Source organism: Natrix helvetica (genome assembly GCF_964273705.1).
Source record: "Natrix helvetica genome assembly, chromosome: 2".
NCBI lineage: Eukaryota > Metazoa > Chordata > Lepidosauria > Squamata > Natricidae > Natrix > Natrix helvetica.
The window spans coordinates 65,794,831-65,811,502 of record NC_138552.1 but is presented as its reverse complement, the minus strand read 5'-3'; the positions used below and the strand labels follow the sequence as shown (position 1 = coordinate 65,811,502).

Genomic DNA, 16,672 nt, shown 5'->3' with positions numbered 1-16,672 from the left:
TTAGTGCATTATTGGCCAATCTAACAATAACTATGATGTTTCATGTATATTTCATGGAGTATATCCAGAATGAATATTAAGATCTTTGTATGGTGGGCTATTTGAATTGCTAAGGGTTAAGTTTTATGTTGTGTTGCATTGTCTGATGTTTACTCTGTAATGATAAATTCCACAGTGATATTATTACAAAAAGGCTAAGGAATTATTGGAATAATTGGTCAAATGTTGTGATCTGAGAAGTTATTAGAGTGAGAGTGTATGTTTTGGCCCATGTGAGAAATGTCCACTGAGACAAATTCCATTGAAAGCAAAGTAGAGTTTCTTCCAATTTATTCATCCTCCCACAACTCCTATCATCATCATCATCATCATCATCATCATCATCATCATCATCATCATTGTCACTCCTACTATTCTACAGTAGACTGAACCTCTAGTAAAGTATGAGGTGGGAGAAATCAACAAAATTGCTAGAAGGAAATAAAAAAAGATGACTTCCAATCAACTTGTTAAGTGTTGCAACTGTATTTGAGGTACATTACTTCACAGTAATTTAGTATCAGCTTTGTACAACCAATAAATGGCTGAAATAGAAAGTAAATGGCACCATCAATTATTAATACTTTTTCTTTTGTATACAATTCACCTGTTTCTTCTACAAAAAGAATCCAAATGAAGTTTAAAGCACAGTTTTTAAGCTGTTCATACATCAATAATGATACATTAAAACTGTTATTTAATGGAATAGTGATGTTAAACGTATTGATTAAAACCAAATATCAATTCAGACTGGGGTGCAGAAAGAAGGAAAAGTGTAAGAAGAGAGAGGGTGAGAGAAATAAAATTGTGTTCTTTTGGTCTTCTTCTTCCTCTTCTTCTTCCTCTTCGCCTCCTCCTTCTCCAAATCAGTGTGTCAAGGGTTCAAAACCATAGGGCTCCCAGAGTGACACGCCAGGAACAAAAAGTTATGTTTAGAATATGGCATACAGGAGGCAGAGTCAGCACCCAAGGAGACTCAAAGGGCAGTTCAACGGCAGGTCCCTTTTCTGTCCCCTCTGCATTCAAATGCAGGAAGGTGGTCAGTCATGCAGAATTCTGGCATGTTTCCCTGAGCATCAGGGGCAGATGCAGAAGTGAACTGATGAAAATACGACACATAAGCAGAAATGAATGCTCTCCAGATAACTTCAGGAAGAATGGATCTTTTGCCCAAGATCATTAATAGCATTCATTACTTTCAAGTGATGACAGAATGAAAATTATAGCTCTGGCATCTAAACTGAGGTTAATTAAATGTGGAATTTAGTGCATATTGCTGTACAGTTTGTATGTGTCTATATGTTGAGCATTTGCCTTGTTCCTCTTTTAAACTAACATTAACCTCATAGTTGTATTGAGATTACATTAGCATTTGCACAATGAATTGGGTAACGATGATGGGATGATGAAAGAGGATAACAGGGTTAAATCTTAAGTTATCTTGAAAAAAAAATACATAATTTCTTACAAGGAATCCTTAGCAGTTAATTGGTCTGATTGTCTAACTGTTTAATTTGAGTTTGGAACTTGATCCCTGATGTTTCAGCCTCTTTCATGTTTAAGTTTCTGATTTAATTGAAGGTTACGAAATTCCAAAAATATCCTGAAAGGGAATGGAATACAGACTTTTGGACAATTTTATGTATTAGATTGTTTTCTGAAAATTGGAAATAACAGGGAAGATACAGTCATGAATTTTAAGTGAAATGCCACAGTGTTTGGTGAGGGAGAGTTAAACATAGTTTTGTGGTATTTTAATACCACATGTTTGCCTTGATTTTAGTTCCAAGCAATCCTGTGATCTGGTTTCATAATAGGACCATGACTAAACTTGATCTGAGAATTAAATGAGAGATTGATATCGATTTTTCTGCTTCTCTAAAACCAGAAATAAAATTGAATTTGAGCTGTAGAATTTTAAAATGCAAACAGAATAAATTGTTTCGAGAGCAGTTAATAATGAGAAGCATCATGGTGGTGTATAAGAAAAATTCAATCCGTTCTTTGTAATTTCTTGGTTTGGAGACAATATTACCTCTAAAGCTAGAATTTTATTCAGAAATGCTGCAAGATGGAAAATACAAATTTTCTCTGTATGTTCCCACCTCCCCAATTGTTTCCATCCACAGTTCATCGTACTTGTGCTTTAAAAAAATATCTGTCCGTTAAATATTAGAATACATTTAAAATTGCAATCACTATGGCCATGAGATAGATCAATGTTGACAAGGATGAAGTAGAAGAACCTTTAGATATATTTAGAGAGTAAATAAACTTGCACAAGATTGCTGTGAAAAATAATGGAGCCAGTTTCAACTTGAAATCCCACAGAAGGCATTAAAACTGGATTGATTAAAGAAAATGCATTGAAATTCTTCCAGTTAGACCAGCGGTTCTTCAAATGAAAGGCACATGAGTTATCACCCAACTTATGAAAAAAATGCATACCTTTATAATTCTATTTTGTTTATTCAGTTTGTGCTGCAAGTATTCTTGGGATATTTATTTTTTAAAACAAAACTTTAAAAAGTTCACTAAAAAGGGCAAATATTGTTATAACAGTATTTTATAAAATTTTATTTTTGGGATATGTGCTATCCAGTTGCTGCCATTAAATAGGCTTTGCTTTTAAATGTTTGAAATATTTTTATATTAAAAATTGTTTATATTAAAAAATCCTTTGCATTATAATTCTGAAAAATAAAATTCTGAAAATAAAAACGCATTACCGCTTAGCCATGGTTCATTATGAATCAATTATTAAGCCTGAAAAACAGAAAAAGCAGAAGTTTGTTCCAAATCTGAGGGTATCTATGGCAACATAATTTGTCTAGTCGATCTTAATAAACTGTAATATTGTTATACAGATTCACTTACGTGTCATTAGTTTGCCTAAAAAGGAAAATGAAGGCCTATCCTTTTCCACAGACTTCAGGAAAGCTCTTCCACATCCTTTTCTTCCCTCAATCTCTTTTTAAATACAGGTTTACGCCGATATAGACAGCTTGTGATATACAGGGCAATCAACATAAAATCTATGTACATAGGGCAGGCATTAAAGGTTTAGGATTATCCATTTTCTCGAAAATGGAATTATTATGCTCAAGGGTAAAGTTCTGATGAAATGTTTCTTTGTGAATGCTTAGGCTGGTGGGGGTTGGGGGGAGGCAAAGCCCTATAACCTGACCAAACCTGCTTAGAAGCCACCTGGTTTCCATTTTGCTAGCTCAACACTTTGTTAGATCTTGTATGTTTAATCATTTATGACATTTCAAAGCACTTAGAATGCATTGCGGATTTGAGATTTGTCCTTAAGTGGATCTTCTTTCCATTAGAAGCATTATTGGAAATATATTTTGCATACAACTGGAACTTTTTGTGTTGAAGACTCTGTGGGCGGTACAGCCTATAAGAGTTAAAGCAGCATCTTTAAAATGTTTATTGAGTATACTCTACCTGACTTCATTCTGCTGATCTTAACTTTGAAGAGACAATTTTCTGGGAAAAGATACTCTAATGCACATCTAATCTGTTACCATTCAAAACTGTAGGACCTCAAAGTTCAGAATTCACAGTCTGATGCTTCTGGAGAGAGTAAGATCTTACTTGATATTACAGCTGTCTTAGCTTCTTTGTGGATACACATTTTTGGTGATTGTGTACAAAAGAAGTAAGTGACCAGTCCCCTCTAAATATTTTGGATCATTATCCCCAACAAACATGACCATTGCTACAGGCTTGTGCAAATTCTGATATAAACACTTCAAAACTGTCTGCAAACATTCAGACAGATTTGTGATATATTCAACATTCAACAGAATTCTGATATATTTTCTAAACCCTTCAGTGGAATTATAATTTCCAGGTTCTTTGAATAAAGAGAGAGTTTCTTCTTTAATGGGGAAAGTAATTTATGTCACAGCTGCAGATTCATATGAGAGCTTTCCTTCTTTTCCCAGGGCTATTAAATTTGCTTAGGAGGCTTTGTGTAGGCCTTTGAACAAAACCTTTGGAAGTCCAGAAAGGAAAAAAAACCAGTATCACCAGCCTGAATTACTCTTCCACATGAGTGTTGACACTTTTAAAGAACCATTAAAAGATGAATGAGATACTTACTCTTCACAGACATTAATTGAGTCTTCTCCCATAAGAGTAGTACTTCTCTATGCTTTATACTCTATTTTTAATCATGTCTTTTTCAATTTTATATGATATAGATAGTAAAATAACAGTCTTGTACTTTTCTGAATTCCACCATCCCCTTTTAAACATGAACATTTAGCCATTTTCCAACCCTTTGGTAGAAAGAGTAGTTTTTCAAGGCATATTATTTTATTTGTCGATCACAAAATCAGAAATATCCAGTCTCATCATCATATTTACCTCAGAGACGATCTGTGTGAAATTACTCAAAGAACTACATTGACTCCTTTAATATAAGTCTTAACAATTTCACAAAAGGCAATTGTAACACAAATTAAACATAGTTGTGTTTTAGTGAGAAAGTTTGAGCAGTTATTAAAAGAAAATAAAAACATCATGTCTTGGCAATTTATATATGGCCTTGATATAAAAGTATGTTTTGGCTGTATTAATCATCCGAGCTACATATAGAAAGAAAAAATTGATATGAAATGGTTATTGGGAAATAAGAGAACCTAGAAGGAAGCTTAGCTAATATAGATCAGGAAGGTATTGAAGGATATGATGTGCTGTCAGATTAAAGAAGAAACACAGCATTAGTGATACCACTGTGCGTCTGAATATATGAAAAATAGCTGTGTCATGTTAAGATTTCTCTTTTTTGAGTTCCAGAAAGCCCATTCATGAATATGAAGTAAATTCTTCTGTTGATTCAGAAATCATAGATACTTTTTTTTAGTGGGTGTTGTGATTGTGATTAAAATGTAGCAGCCAGAATTTCAAATCACAACATAATTTCATATATTAGAGCATTTTGATTGTATTTTGCACACCAAGATGAGACTTCAGTTTGAATCGATAATGCGGCATGTAGTGCTGATATAAATTATTATGAAAACATTGAACAGAAGGCACATACTCATTTAATCTCTGTTGCATCTTTTTCCATCTGCGTGGTAGCTACTTAAGCTATAAGAAAGGCTAAAACTTTTAACAACATTTACGGTTTCTATGGACAAATGTTTTGGAGGTTCTTAAAGTTATTTCTTATTTGGTACTGCTGAAAAACAGTATGCTGGTTGTATGTTGAGAAGTGGATTGACTAGGCAGTCTTGAAAGCCTGACAACTCAAGGCTTCTCTCCACATGAAAAGCATCATAAACAAGATTTAGAAGTCAGATACAACATTCAGAAGAATACTGACAACTGAAAACAACTTTCAGCATAAGATTGTAGCAGTGGTTAAAAGTATCAACGATTGTCAGTGGAAAACACATAAAACAATGGGATATTAGAACCTCTTTAATCCAGATTTTAAAAGCCATAGAATAAAAATTATTTGAAAATTACAAATATTTTAACTAAATAACAAAGACACAAATGAGAAGATTTAGCCTTGAGTAGGTTCTCCCCAGATTCATAGACCTCAGAGATGAAGAGTAAATAAGCCTATGGAAAGAGAAAAGGAAGGATAATATAAATGAATAAAGGGTGAAAGATCTGTAGTTGCTGCTGATTTTTTTAAATGTGGCAACCAAAATAGAAAAGAAAAGAATTTTTTTTTAAAATCCATGATCAGAAATCATTTTTTTCGTTCAATTCAGTATCAATATAGATTCCTTTCTTTATTGGTCCTAACCCTCTCACTTAAAAAAAAAGAAGAAGTTTGATTTTGAGAAAGAGTGAGTTTAGCAGGTACTTTGTCCCTGGTATGAAAAAAGCATGCATGCCCTTAGAATAAAGGAATGGATACATCAGGCTTGTTGGCCTTAAAACAGCATTGTCTTTTCATTTGGACTTCATTGTCTTTTCATTTGCAGGGATTCACTCAGCTCATCAGCTGCAGACTTCTTTCCATAAATGGTTCTGCATCTTAACTCGATCCTGGTTCATTTTTCCATAGTTGAAACTTTTCACTGCAGAATATCAGTCTGTTTTTTTCACAGCTGGTTTTGTGGCTGTTTTTATTAAATTCACATGTTGGTTAAAATAAACGTATGTTTGTCCCTGAAGGAAAAATGCTTGCATCCATTTGAAAAGAAAGAAAGACTCTGTGTCTGTGTCTGTGTGTGTGTGTGTGTGTGTGTGTGTGTGTGTGTGTAGATTTCAGAGGAAAACAACAGCACTGAGGAGTATCATTTGAGTTTATACCCTGACAAGGTCTTTCTAAATGTGTTTACTGTTAAATAAGAAACACCGCTTTGAATTTTTTTTTGTAATATTTAATTTTTCTTGATTTCTGTCCTTGGCAGATGAAACAATTGTTCTAAGAATGTCTTAGTTTAATTGCAGCCAGTAGAAAACAACCCTGAAAGCAAATTGACAAAGCAAAGGGTTTTATGACGAGAGAGTCTTGACAATTCCCTTTCGTGGCCATTTTTCCTTTTTGGCTTGTCTCGAAGTGCAGGCTCTGACCCTATAAAGCCAGTTTCTTGAACTAATTTGATGGATTTCTTATCTGCGTTTAATGAGGAAGCTCTGTCTAAAGGCAGCCATTCACTATCAAAGCTATGGATTGCCTTCTTTCTCTTCCCTCCTTTTTTTTTGAGAGAGGCGTAGGAAGGCATTCTGTTTTACTCGGAGAAATCTCGTAAAGACTTTTACAGAGAGAGTAAAACACTGTGCACTTTTAAGGGGAAGGGGTGGGCTTGAATCCGTTGTACGTCTGAAAAGAAAAGGCATCTCTTTGTAATATTCAAAGGTCAAGTTTTCTAATTCTGTTTTGGGACTTGTTTGTGTTGAGTTTTAGCCAGCATTCTCCAGCACACAGTAGTGGATCTAAAAAACAACCCTTCTCGCCCCACACCCAACTGCTGTTTTCCATCAGCATAAACAGTCCCTTTCCGTAATAACAGAGACCGATATAGCGGAGAACCCATTTCTGGGAGAATCAACTCCCTATGCATTTCTTAACCATTTTTGGGAAGAATTGATCTATTTGTATGTACAGAAGGAGGAGGAGGAGGAGAAGGCAGTAGCTCTAAATGAAATGACATCATACATATTACTCCCATTGATCCAATTTTAGGCTACAGCCAGGATAAAAGGATATGGCATCAGGGAGGAAGTATGCTCATTTAGGCACAGGTCCCAGTGTGATAATGGAGTAATAATAGAAATCACGCCAGTGTCACTTGGTTGCTGCCTGGATCCAGGCACATTTTCCCTTTGAGGAGGCTTTCAATGAATTCATTCAAGTGCAGACTGTAGCAAATGGGATATTCAGAATACCAGCTGTACTCCTTAATGATTTGTGTCCTGGCGTAGGGGTGCGGCACAAGTTGTCATGCTTTTGGATGCTGAAGTGCATATATCTCTGTCACATTTTGATAGCGGTGGAAGGTCAGTAGTTAAACGTTTCAATGACATTTTTTTCCAGAATTAGTTGGGGATCTGGTATTTATTTCATTTATGCTAATGCAGGGTTGACAAATAGTCTCTTTTAAGGTGGGTGGTCTTCTGGGAGGAGAGGCCAGTGACCTTGTAGAAAAGAGTGAGAGATCTTTGGATGTAGTAAGAGAGGGCTTTCCTTGTGCCTTTTATTTGGCATTGGGATATAAGAAGTTCGCTTTTGTTGCTGCTCAAATCCTGTACTTGCTTTGTCAAAACTTTTTCCAAAGAGTTGGCAGTTAGAGACTTCAGTTCATCCTTAAAAAAATGACTCTGCTAAGGCATTTGTCTTTCTAAGTAGACCTATAAATCTAGTTCCTGCTTAGATCCCGGGGAAGCTAGAACTGTCCACACGTTGCTTAGTCAGAATGCGTTGTTATACTAAAGGTTCTTTCTAATTTGGTTGCATTTTTAGGAATGTGGTTTTTTTTCCCGTTTTTTTTTTCAAACTTGGCTTTGCTGCATTTTTCCCCCAACCGGATTTGAAAGTTAAAGTGTCAGGAATGCAAACTTCAAAAAACATGTGCATGTGTCAACCCGCAGAAGAGCACAGTGAGGTTCAACGTGTGTTATCTGTAACCCAGCAAAAATGATTTAAAACCTCAGTTGTTACACTTAAAAGAATTATTAAACTTTAAAGGCCAGAGATGCTTGTGAGAATTTACCATTTCAAGGAATATGATTTTCTGGCTGGCATATGGAACTGTTCTTTGAAAATTACAGACTATTTCAGCCCGCTCAGCACAACATAATAATTTATGTCTTCTCTCTAATACTCTCTCTTAAAACACATTTGGCACAAACAATAATGGGAAAAATCATGGGAAAAATAAAAAAAAATTCTTGCAAGCATCCAATTCAGTCTGGCAGGCCTATGTTTTTCCTAACGTTTTCATACAGATAGTCCTCGACACAATTGAGCCCAAAATTTCTGATCCTAAGTGAGACGGTTGTTAAGTGAGTTTTTACAATCTTTCTTGCGTTAAGTTAATAACATGGTTTTTAAGTGAATCTAGCTTCCCCATTGACTTTGCTTGTCAGAAGGTTGCAAAAGGTGATCACATGACCTTGGGCCACTGTCATAAATATGAATCAGTTGCCAAGACTCTGAATCTGTAATATTTCTGCTGCCCTCTGGTGTTTTCATAGTTTTTGCAACTCCGATATTGTAACCTAAATTGCTATGCCCTTTAGTTTTGGGAGACTACTCCACTGCTTTCAGTTGCTTTGAAATTCAACCAGATCCCATTAGAAATTAAATGATCCCACTTAGAGTTGCACAGTAATTTGTGTTACCTCTTATGGGAGTACCCTACAGTGCATTATTTCAAAATGGGGATATTCTGCGCAAATATCAGTCTTAACTGTTTATTATTATAAGCTATAAGGAAGAATCATATAAGCTGGTTATAATAATTGTAGCATGGATTTAGAAGAAAAGATTTGGCATGGATTTACTAATCAAGAACTAGAAAAGATCACACCAAGACTTCAAATGATTGTTTGAAAGTCTTGCAAATTAATCAACAATCATGTAATCACATAGATCAGGGGTCCCCAACCCCCGGTACACAGACCGATATTGGGCCCTGGCCCTTTGGGAACCGGGCCATGCAAGCTGCAGGAACACATGTGAAGCCCCCCCTGGCATTGCTGATGCCAGTCTGCAGAGCTTTGGAGACTGTTGGCACAGATACTTGTCAGTGAAAGGACAACGGAGTTGAAAAAAAGCTAATTACCAATCAAAACATATTTTAAGAGTGCACGTATTTAATATTATTTATATATAAAAAGCAGAGACATCACCCTGCCAACAAAAGTGTGTATAGTCAAGGCTATGGTTTTCCCAGTTGCAATGCATGGCTGTGAAAGTTGGATCATAAGAAAGGCTGAGCGCCAAAGAATTGAGGCCTTTGAACTATGGTGCTGGAGAAGACTCCTGCGAGTCCCTTGGACTGCTAGGTGATCAAACAACTCAATCCTAGAGGAGATCAAACCTGACTGCTCTTTAGAAGGCCAGATCCTGAAACTCAAATACTTTGGCCACCTAATGAGAAGGAGAAGGACTCACTGGAGAAGAGCCTAATGCTGATAAAGATTGAGGGCAAAAGAAGAACAGGACGACAGAGAATGAGGTGGCTGGATGGAGTCACCGAAGCAGTAGGCGTGAGCTTAAATGGACTCTGGGGGATAGTAGAGGACAGGAAGGCCTGGAGGAACATTGTTCATGGGGTCACAATGGGTCGGACATGATTTTGCAATTAACGACAGCAACAACAACATATTGGTTTGAACTAAATCAGGCTAAAGAATGTAATATAGACAACATTAGAATTTACCGTATACATTTTATCTGAAGGACATAATATTCACTCATGGCATAAATGATATGAGAGAATATCTTGAGGTGGTCATAAATACATCTTATTAGTCGTATATGAAGCAAATCCATGTTTGTCCTCTATTGAATGCTACTGCCCTGCTTACTTCTTCAATTGATTAAAAGTTTTGAAAATAACATTTAAAAGCCAAATAGAAAAGGTGTAGTTTGCATATACATTTCACATATGCACATAAATTTAGTTCATATGTGAGAAGTGTACATTTTACATGTTCATATTTTGCAATTTCACTCTCCTAGTAGTGTTTGCTCTTAATATAAAACTCAGGATCGGAGATGAATGGCATAAATAAGTGGAAGACCCTTACTTTGTTACTCTTCTTAGTCTTGGTTGCTTTTCAGTAATTTTTCAAAACCTCAATATTTCAGCTCATAATGCATAACGATACAAGTTTCACAGAGGTAAACTGAGGTCATGTGGTTACCTTGTTTCTACTTCTTTGCTTAACTTGGCCAAACTCAGAACCTTGATGAAATTTTAAACAATAGTTCCTTGTACAGTTAACGTATAAAGTCAATGCCAAAGGTACATTTCAAAGGAAACCACAAGTCAATTTTTAAATCTTTGGTGCTGTTTCTGATAAATGGCAGCAGTTTCTATGGAGAAAGAAGAAATATTTATAAAATAACATTACACAACATTTAGATTTATTTTCAGAAGTAGACTATGATTTTCCAGAAACAACCCTCTATTTCACTTTAAAGTTGCCCTGAAACAATTGTATTATATATGAAATTGAGCAGAAAGTTAGACACGGTTGTTTAAAATTGTATTCCTCAATCCGAATATGATTCAAACTTGTAAATTGTAATCTTATATTTCCCTTGCTATCATAAACATTCTGCAGTTGGAATCTGCACATCTAGAGTATGAGTTCAAGATCGCTAATGGGTTTGTTTTCTTACTGCTACATTTAGATTTTACATTCAGAGTACCCATTTTTCTAAAAAAGTTAACCCTTTCTGTTACAAGCTCATTAATAAGTTTCACTAAGCTTCGCTGGAGCTTGGGTAAATGTGCTTAAGTTGAAGCTTTAAGTACAGGCAAGATGCTGTCTGTAAAATATATGCTAAGTATATATCATAGGTGGTATTTACTTACTTTCCCTGCCAGTTGGCAAATGTGAGCATGCATGATGCCACATGCACACGTCCGTCTGTGCATGCTCCTTGCTCATGCGTGCAGCTTGCACGCATGCACATGGTTTGAAAACATGCCTAAATAGGATGGCATAGAGCCAGTGTGGGCAGGCCCACCTGCGATTCCATTCCCAGTTCAGGTGAACCTGTCTGAACCGGCTGAATATATGCAAGTAGAATCTGGTATATATGCAAGTAGAAATATATTAGATACGTGATCACACAAATGCTAGAATTCAGGCTCACTTTTGTGATATATGATGGCTTGTAGTTGCATCAAGTGCATTGAATTGCATTGCCCATTCCAAACCAGGGTCAGTGGCCCCGGCAAGTCAGTGGAAGTAGCACCCAAGGGCATGAAGCTTAGGTTAGACTAAAATAGCTGGTTTTGCTTGGCCTAGATTTGTCAGACGGCTACCCTATGCTGAAATAGTGGTTTACATTTTTGTTTACAGAGTCCATACAAAACATCAAGCTCACCACTAATGCATTATTTTGTACCCACTTATGGTACTTTTTAAAATTCTGGGTTTCATGAGAACTGTTTTGACACTCACTTCATGGTGAAATGGGCAGCAAGCAAATTTAATAATAAATAAACTATCTGAATGTAAGTTATCCAGCACATGATTGTAAGGTTTAGAACATCTGTTTTATAGTTTGGGCAGCCCCTTGCTTCATTATGTTTTTATAATTTGTAATGCCTTATGAAATGGTAATGTCACAGGTTGCATTAAGAGAGATAACCTTGAATCGTCCTGAAGTACTGAAAAAATAAATTTTCATATTGACTTCTCACTTTAATAGCATGAACCTCGTAAATGGAAACAAATCAGAAGGAAATGCAGGATATCCTAGAACAGGGGCATCCAACATTGGCATCTTTCAGATCTGTAGATATCACTTCCTGAATTGCCAAGGTTTGATACCCCATCCTAGAGTAATAGAGAAGCAAACTATCCTTTCTCGTAGTTTTAATATAGAATTCCTTTTAAAATGACTCTATTTTGATGGAATGGAATGGAATAAGAATAGGAATAGGAAAGAGAATAGAGTTGAGTTAAGTAGAGTAGAGTAGAGTAGAAGAACAGAACAGAACAGAACAGAATTGCAATATCTTTATTGGCCAAGTATGATTGGTCACCAAGAAATTTGTCTCTGATACATAAGCTCTCATTGTACATACAAGCAACAAAGTGATACATCATAAATCATAAGATACAATTATAATTCATAAAATACAGCCAACAAAGTAATATATCAATAGGAGTAGGTAATAAGAAAGATGAGAAGGATAATAGCAATGCAATCCTTCTATATGGTTAGCTATCCTTAGAGATTATAGAATCCTTACTTTTCGAGATGTTACAAGCTACGATAAACATCCAGTTTATCTTCTCCAACTGTCCTTTCTTTTGGAGCAGTTCTGTCCTGATCTCCCATTCTTGAAGTTGGGACTGCAAGCTAAAAGTTCTGGGGGAATGGCAGTCCCGGCACATCTGGAGTGCATTGGATTGATGATGGTTAATCCAGTTCTGAATAATATAGACGTGACTTTAGAGTGAGATTCTATTCTTGGATGAAATCTGATACTGTTGATGACATTAATATGTAGTGTCTTTTTATGAAGTTGGAATGGGGTAAATTGATCTGCAGAATCCAGAAACTGGATTCCCAAGTCATTTTTCTTTCTTTGCTTGCAATGGCAAATGGGGCACAAGAAGCAAAGTCCTTTCACCCAAAGATCAGAGGTTGATTTTCATTTGTGATTAAGTAGAGTTTCACCATCATGATTTTATTTTTTACGCACAGAATTATCTTTTTCTCTTTTTGGGGAATGAAAACATTGGCTACATAAGAAACCACCTACTGCTTTTTAGAACACCAAATTTCCTATTCAAATGGTTTATTTACCATCCTTTGGCATGCACCTTATTTTCAATGATTTTTTCCCATATAATAAAACCAGAATAAATGTAGCACTTAAGGACTTGTTGCAATAGTGGTTTTTTCCCTATTCATTTTCTCTGCAATTAAATCCCTCATTTTCTTCTATTCATGAAGTTATCTAGAATTATTTACATTCTTAATTGAAATGGAACCCACTGATCATAGGGAATTTACCTCTGAATAAATATGCTTAGAATTACACTAAAAAGGGGTGGATGGATATGTGGAGATAGGGATGTATGCGTGCATGCAAATGATATTGTTGCTATTTCAATTTTGAAAGAGAAATGTGGATAAATTTGTATTTCTGTTTTGCTGCAGTCCTTCAGCCCAATGTGTATTAAAATCTCCAGGAAGTGATGCAGTATAATTTGTGCTTTTGATAATTTCCAATGACAATTAAATAAGGTGGTATATTTCGCAAAGCACATTAGCTGATAATAAATTTATCACTTAGCTGAGAGTAGTATAGGTTTAATCTTACTTAAAAAGGGATGTGGCTAAGATGCTGAGCTTGTCAATCAGAAAAGTTGGCAGTTTGGCGGTTTGAATCCCTAGTGCCGCGTAGCGGAGTGAGCTCCCATTACTTGTCCCAGCTTCTGCCAACCTAGCAGTTTGAAATCACATAAAAATGCAAGTAGAAAAATCGGAACCACCTTTGGTGGGAAGGTAACAGCATTCTGTGCGCCTTTGGTGTTTAGTCATGTCGGCCACATGACCACGGAGACGTCTTCGGACAGCGCTGGCTCTTCGGCCTTGAAATGAAGATGAGCAACACTCCCTAGAGTCAGGAGCACATATGTGTGAGGGGAACCTTTACCTTTAATCTTACTTAAATATAGAATAGAAAATCTTGGCAAATGAACAACCTCTCACTTTATTTTGATAAAGGAGTTTCTTAGAATAATGACATGAAAGTGTTTATAGCGAACTCACACACTGTTTCTATATATTACGAGCACATGGTATACTTTCATAGGTTATCTGAGACTAGTCACTGGCTGGCCTCTTTTATTTGAATTACAAAAAGGTTATAATTTTATCTCACAAGCTATTTATTTTCTTTTAGCTTTCCCCGGACCAGCTGGTCTTACTTCTGGAGTGTCTCTTGCAGAAGGGGACATTCTGTTCAAAAATGTTGGAATGCTTACAGAAAACTTACCACCTCCGTGAGCAGGATGCAGAGGTAATCCATTTACAGACGCAGGGAGATCGCGAATGGAGCCAATAGCACGGAACAATTGTATTCTGTTGGATGCAGGATTATTCTAGTTCTTTTTTTTAAAAAAATCAATTTTAAAAATTTAAATTTGTCCCGAAGGCAATACAGGTACAGCAGGGGTTGCATTGACTGCTTTCAGTTTTACAGGCTATGTTTTTAATAAACGTTTGTTTTTGACAAAGCATGTGTGTACATGTATGCTTGCATAGTTTGGTTAGTACAGCCAAGTCACATCTCTCCGTTGTGTCTTTTGAGGTTGAAAAATACACACATCTGGAGAGAATTAAATGATATGTGCCTTATTGTGGATTCATTTTCTTTTTACTAACTGTGTACCTGTTTATATTTGGGAGTAAAACTTTTTTTGTTGTTGTTGTTTATATTTAACTGCACATGAGAATTTGTACTCATAAATATTAGATTGGGTGTTTATGAAAAAGTAAAATACTTGTTTTCATTCTGAGTTCCATTCAAAAACAGATCTTAAGCAAAGGTGGTCAGCAGTGGGATTCACTTACTTTCCATACTGGTTCGTAAATGTGAATGTGCACCTTCTACTCATGCGCCTTCTGCACATGGTCCTTCTGTGCATGCACAGTGCTCACACATTATGTCAGGGCGGGTGGGCGGAGTCTCTTGCAGCCGCTGCTACTGGTTCATCTGAACCAGAGAGAACTGGCTGAATACCACCTCTGCTGGTAATCATATAATGTACAAAGGCAGTCAGTCATTTGGACTATTATTTATTAATTGATGCTTGCCCATTCAACCCATGCAGCTTCCGTGTAATGTATAATTAAGAAAAGAAAGAAAAAGAAAAAGCAAAGAAGATAGATTACAATTAGGAAAATCAACCCCAGTGGCCACCATAATAACTCTTAGTGCTTTTACTGGCTAACAGAAAAAGAAAGAAGAATCACAACTGAAGGCAGTATAGATAACAACTAAACACATTTTCAAAGCACTCTAAAAACTTTGCAAGTGTTTATGGGAACTAAATCATTTACAGGGCCTCCTGTCTTTGAAATGATCCAAAAGCTTAACTTAGTTCAAAATAGAGCATTAAAAAAAACTATGTAGAAATGGGATTATTCTGAACTTTTATTTATTTATTTTTCATGTTTTTAATATATATCAGACTTAGAGACCACCCATCTCACTCACAGAGCGACTCTTGCCTGTTTGCAATTAAAAACATAAAGACCAGATAAATGCTGTATTCCGATAGGAAGCAGTTTAAAGAGAATAAAATTAAAAAGAATGAAGTTAAAATATCCTCTTGGGTGCTTAGGGATTTTCCAGACAAATGTCGGAAAGGGCTTTGTCCTCTGCCAGGTACTTGGTAAATTGTACAAGTAGTACATTGGTGGGTTTGTACCAGTTTTACTACTGGTTTTCTTGTGCACGCACTCACGGGTGCACGGTCTCATGCGCATGATGCTTCTGTTCATGCGGAGAAACATCCGGGCAGGTGGGCGGACCCTCCTGCTGCCACCACTATCGGTTCGGCTGAACTGGGCCGAACTGGGAGCAACCCACCTCTGAAGTAGTAGCTACTCTTCATTGACTGTCTTATTTAAAGATTAGGCTCTTGGGGCCTCGGATGGTGATCCTTGTGTGAGTGACATTGTCAAGTGAGATATGAAGAGGGGCTGTAGATCAAATCAAAGGCTCTCAAGCTGGTAGTCTTCAAATACTAAAGATTCCAGAATCCCAAACATCTATATTAATATCCAGGGCAACATATTTGCTCCTCTGAGTCTATGAATAGATTTGAAAGCTTTCTGCCTTGTTAATTGTTTTTAAATGATAAGCATACATTTTTTTAAATTATAATCCTTAAACTGTTACATAAAGTGCTTATAGAACACCTTACAAAAGCATTATTTAGAAAATAGTACTACAAGCCTCACATCCCTCTTCCCCTTTATGCAATTGTGATGGAATGAAAGCTTCTGTTGTGAGTAAATTGCAGCTAATGTCTCATCTGAGTCCTACACTGGATTTAGCCTTCAATATAACTACTGAAAAACAAGCATGGTTCCTTTTCTACCAATCACAAATGAAATGAACCATAGTCTGTGTGGATTCAGATAATAAAGAAACTATAGGTAATCCAAATGAAGCAGAACAGTTCAGAACTCCTTCTTGTAGCTGGCTGTGGGGATTCTGAGTCATCATGGTTGTCCCAAAGGTGCTTTTTCAAAGACAAGTGGACTTTGTTTTTCCTTGAAGACGTTTCGTTTCTCAACCAAGAAGCTTCTTCAGAACTGCTTCTTGGATGAGAAGTGAAGCGTCTTCAAGAAAAAACGAAGTCCAGCTGCCGTTGGAAAAGCACCCTTGGGAACTTCCTTGTGGCCATTTGAAGGATGAATAGAAGGCTGAAA

At 36.3% G+C, this 16,672-nt stretch overlaps 1 protein-coding gene across 1 annotated transcript in view; it reads left to right on the top strand.

Moving 5' to 3' along the window:
- Window positions 1-16,672, top strand: part of AOPEP (aminopeptidase O (putative)) — a 236,328-nt gene that overhangs the window by 195,831 nt on the left and 23,825 nt on the right. The window contains exon 15 of the mRNA XM_081941620.1: window positions 14,133-14,249. Within this exon, the coding sequence (XP_081797746.1) occupies window positions 14,133-14,249 (117 nt within the window). The remainder of the gene's footprint in view (window positions 1-14,132; window positions 14,250-16,672) is intronic.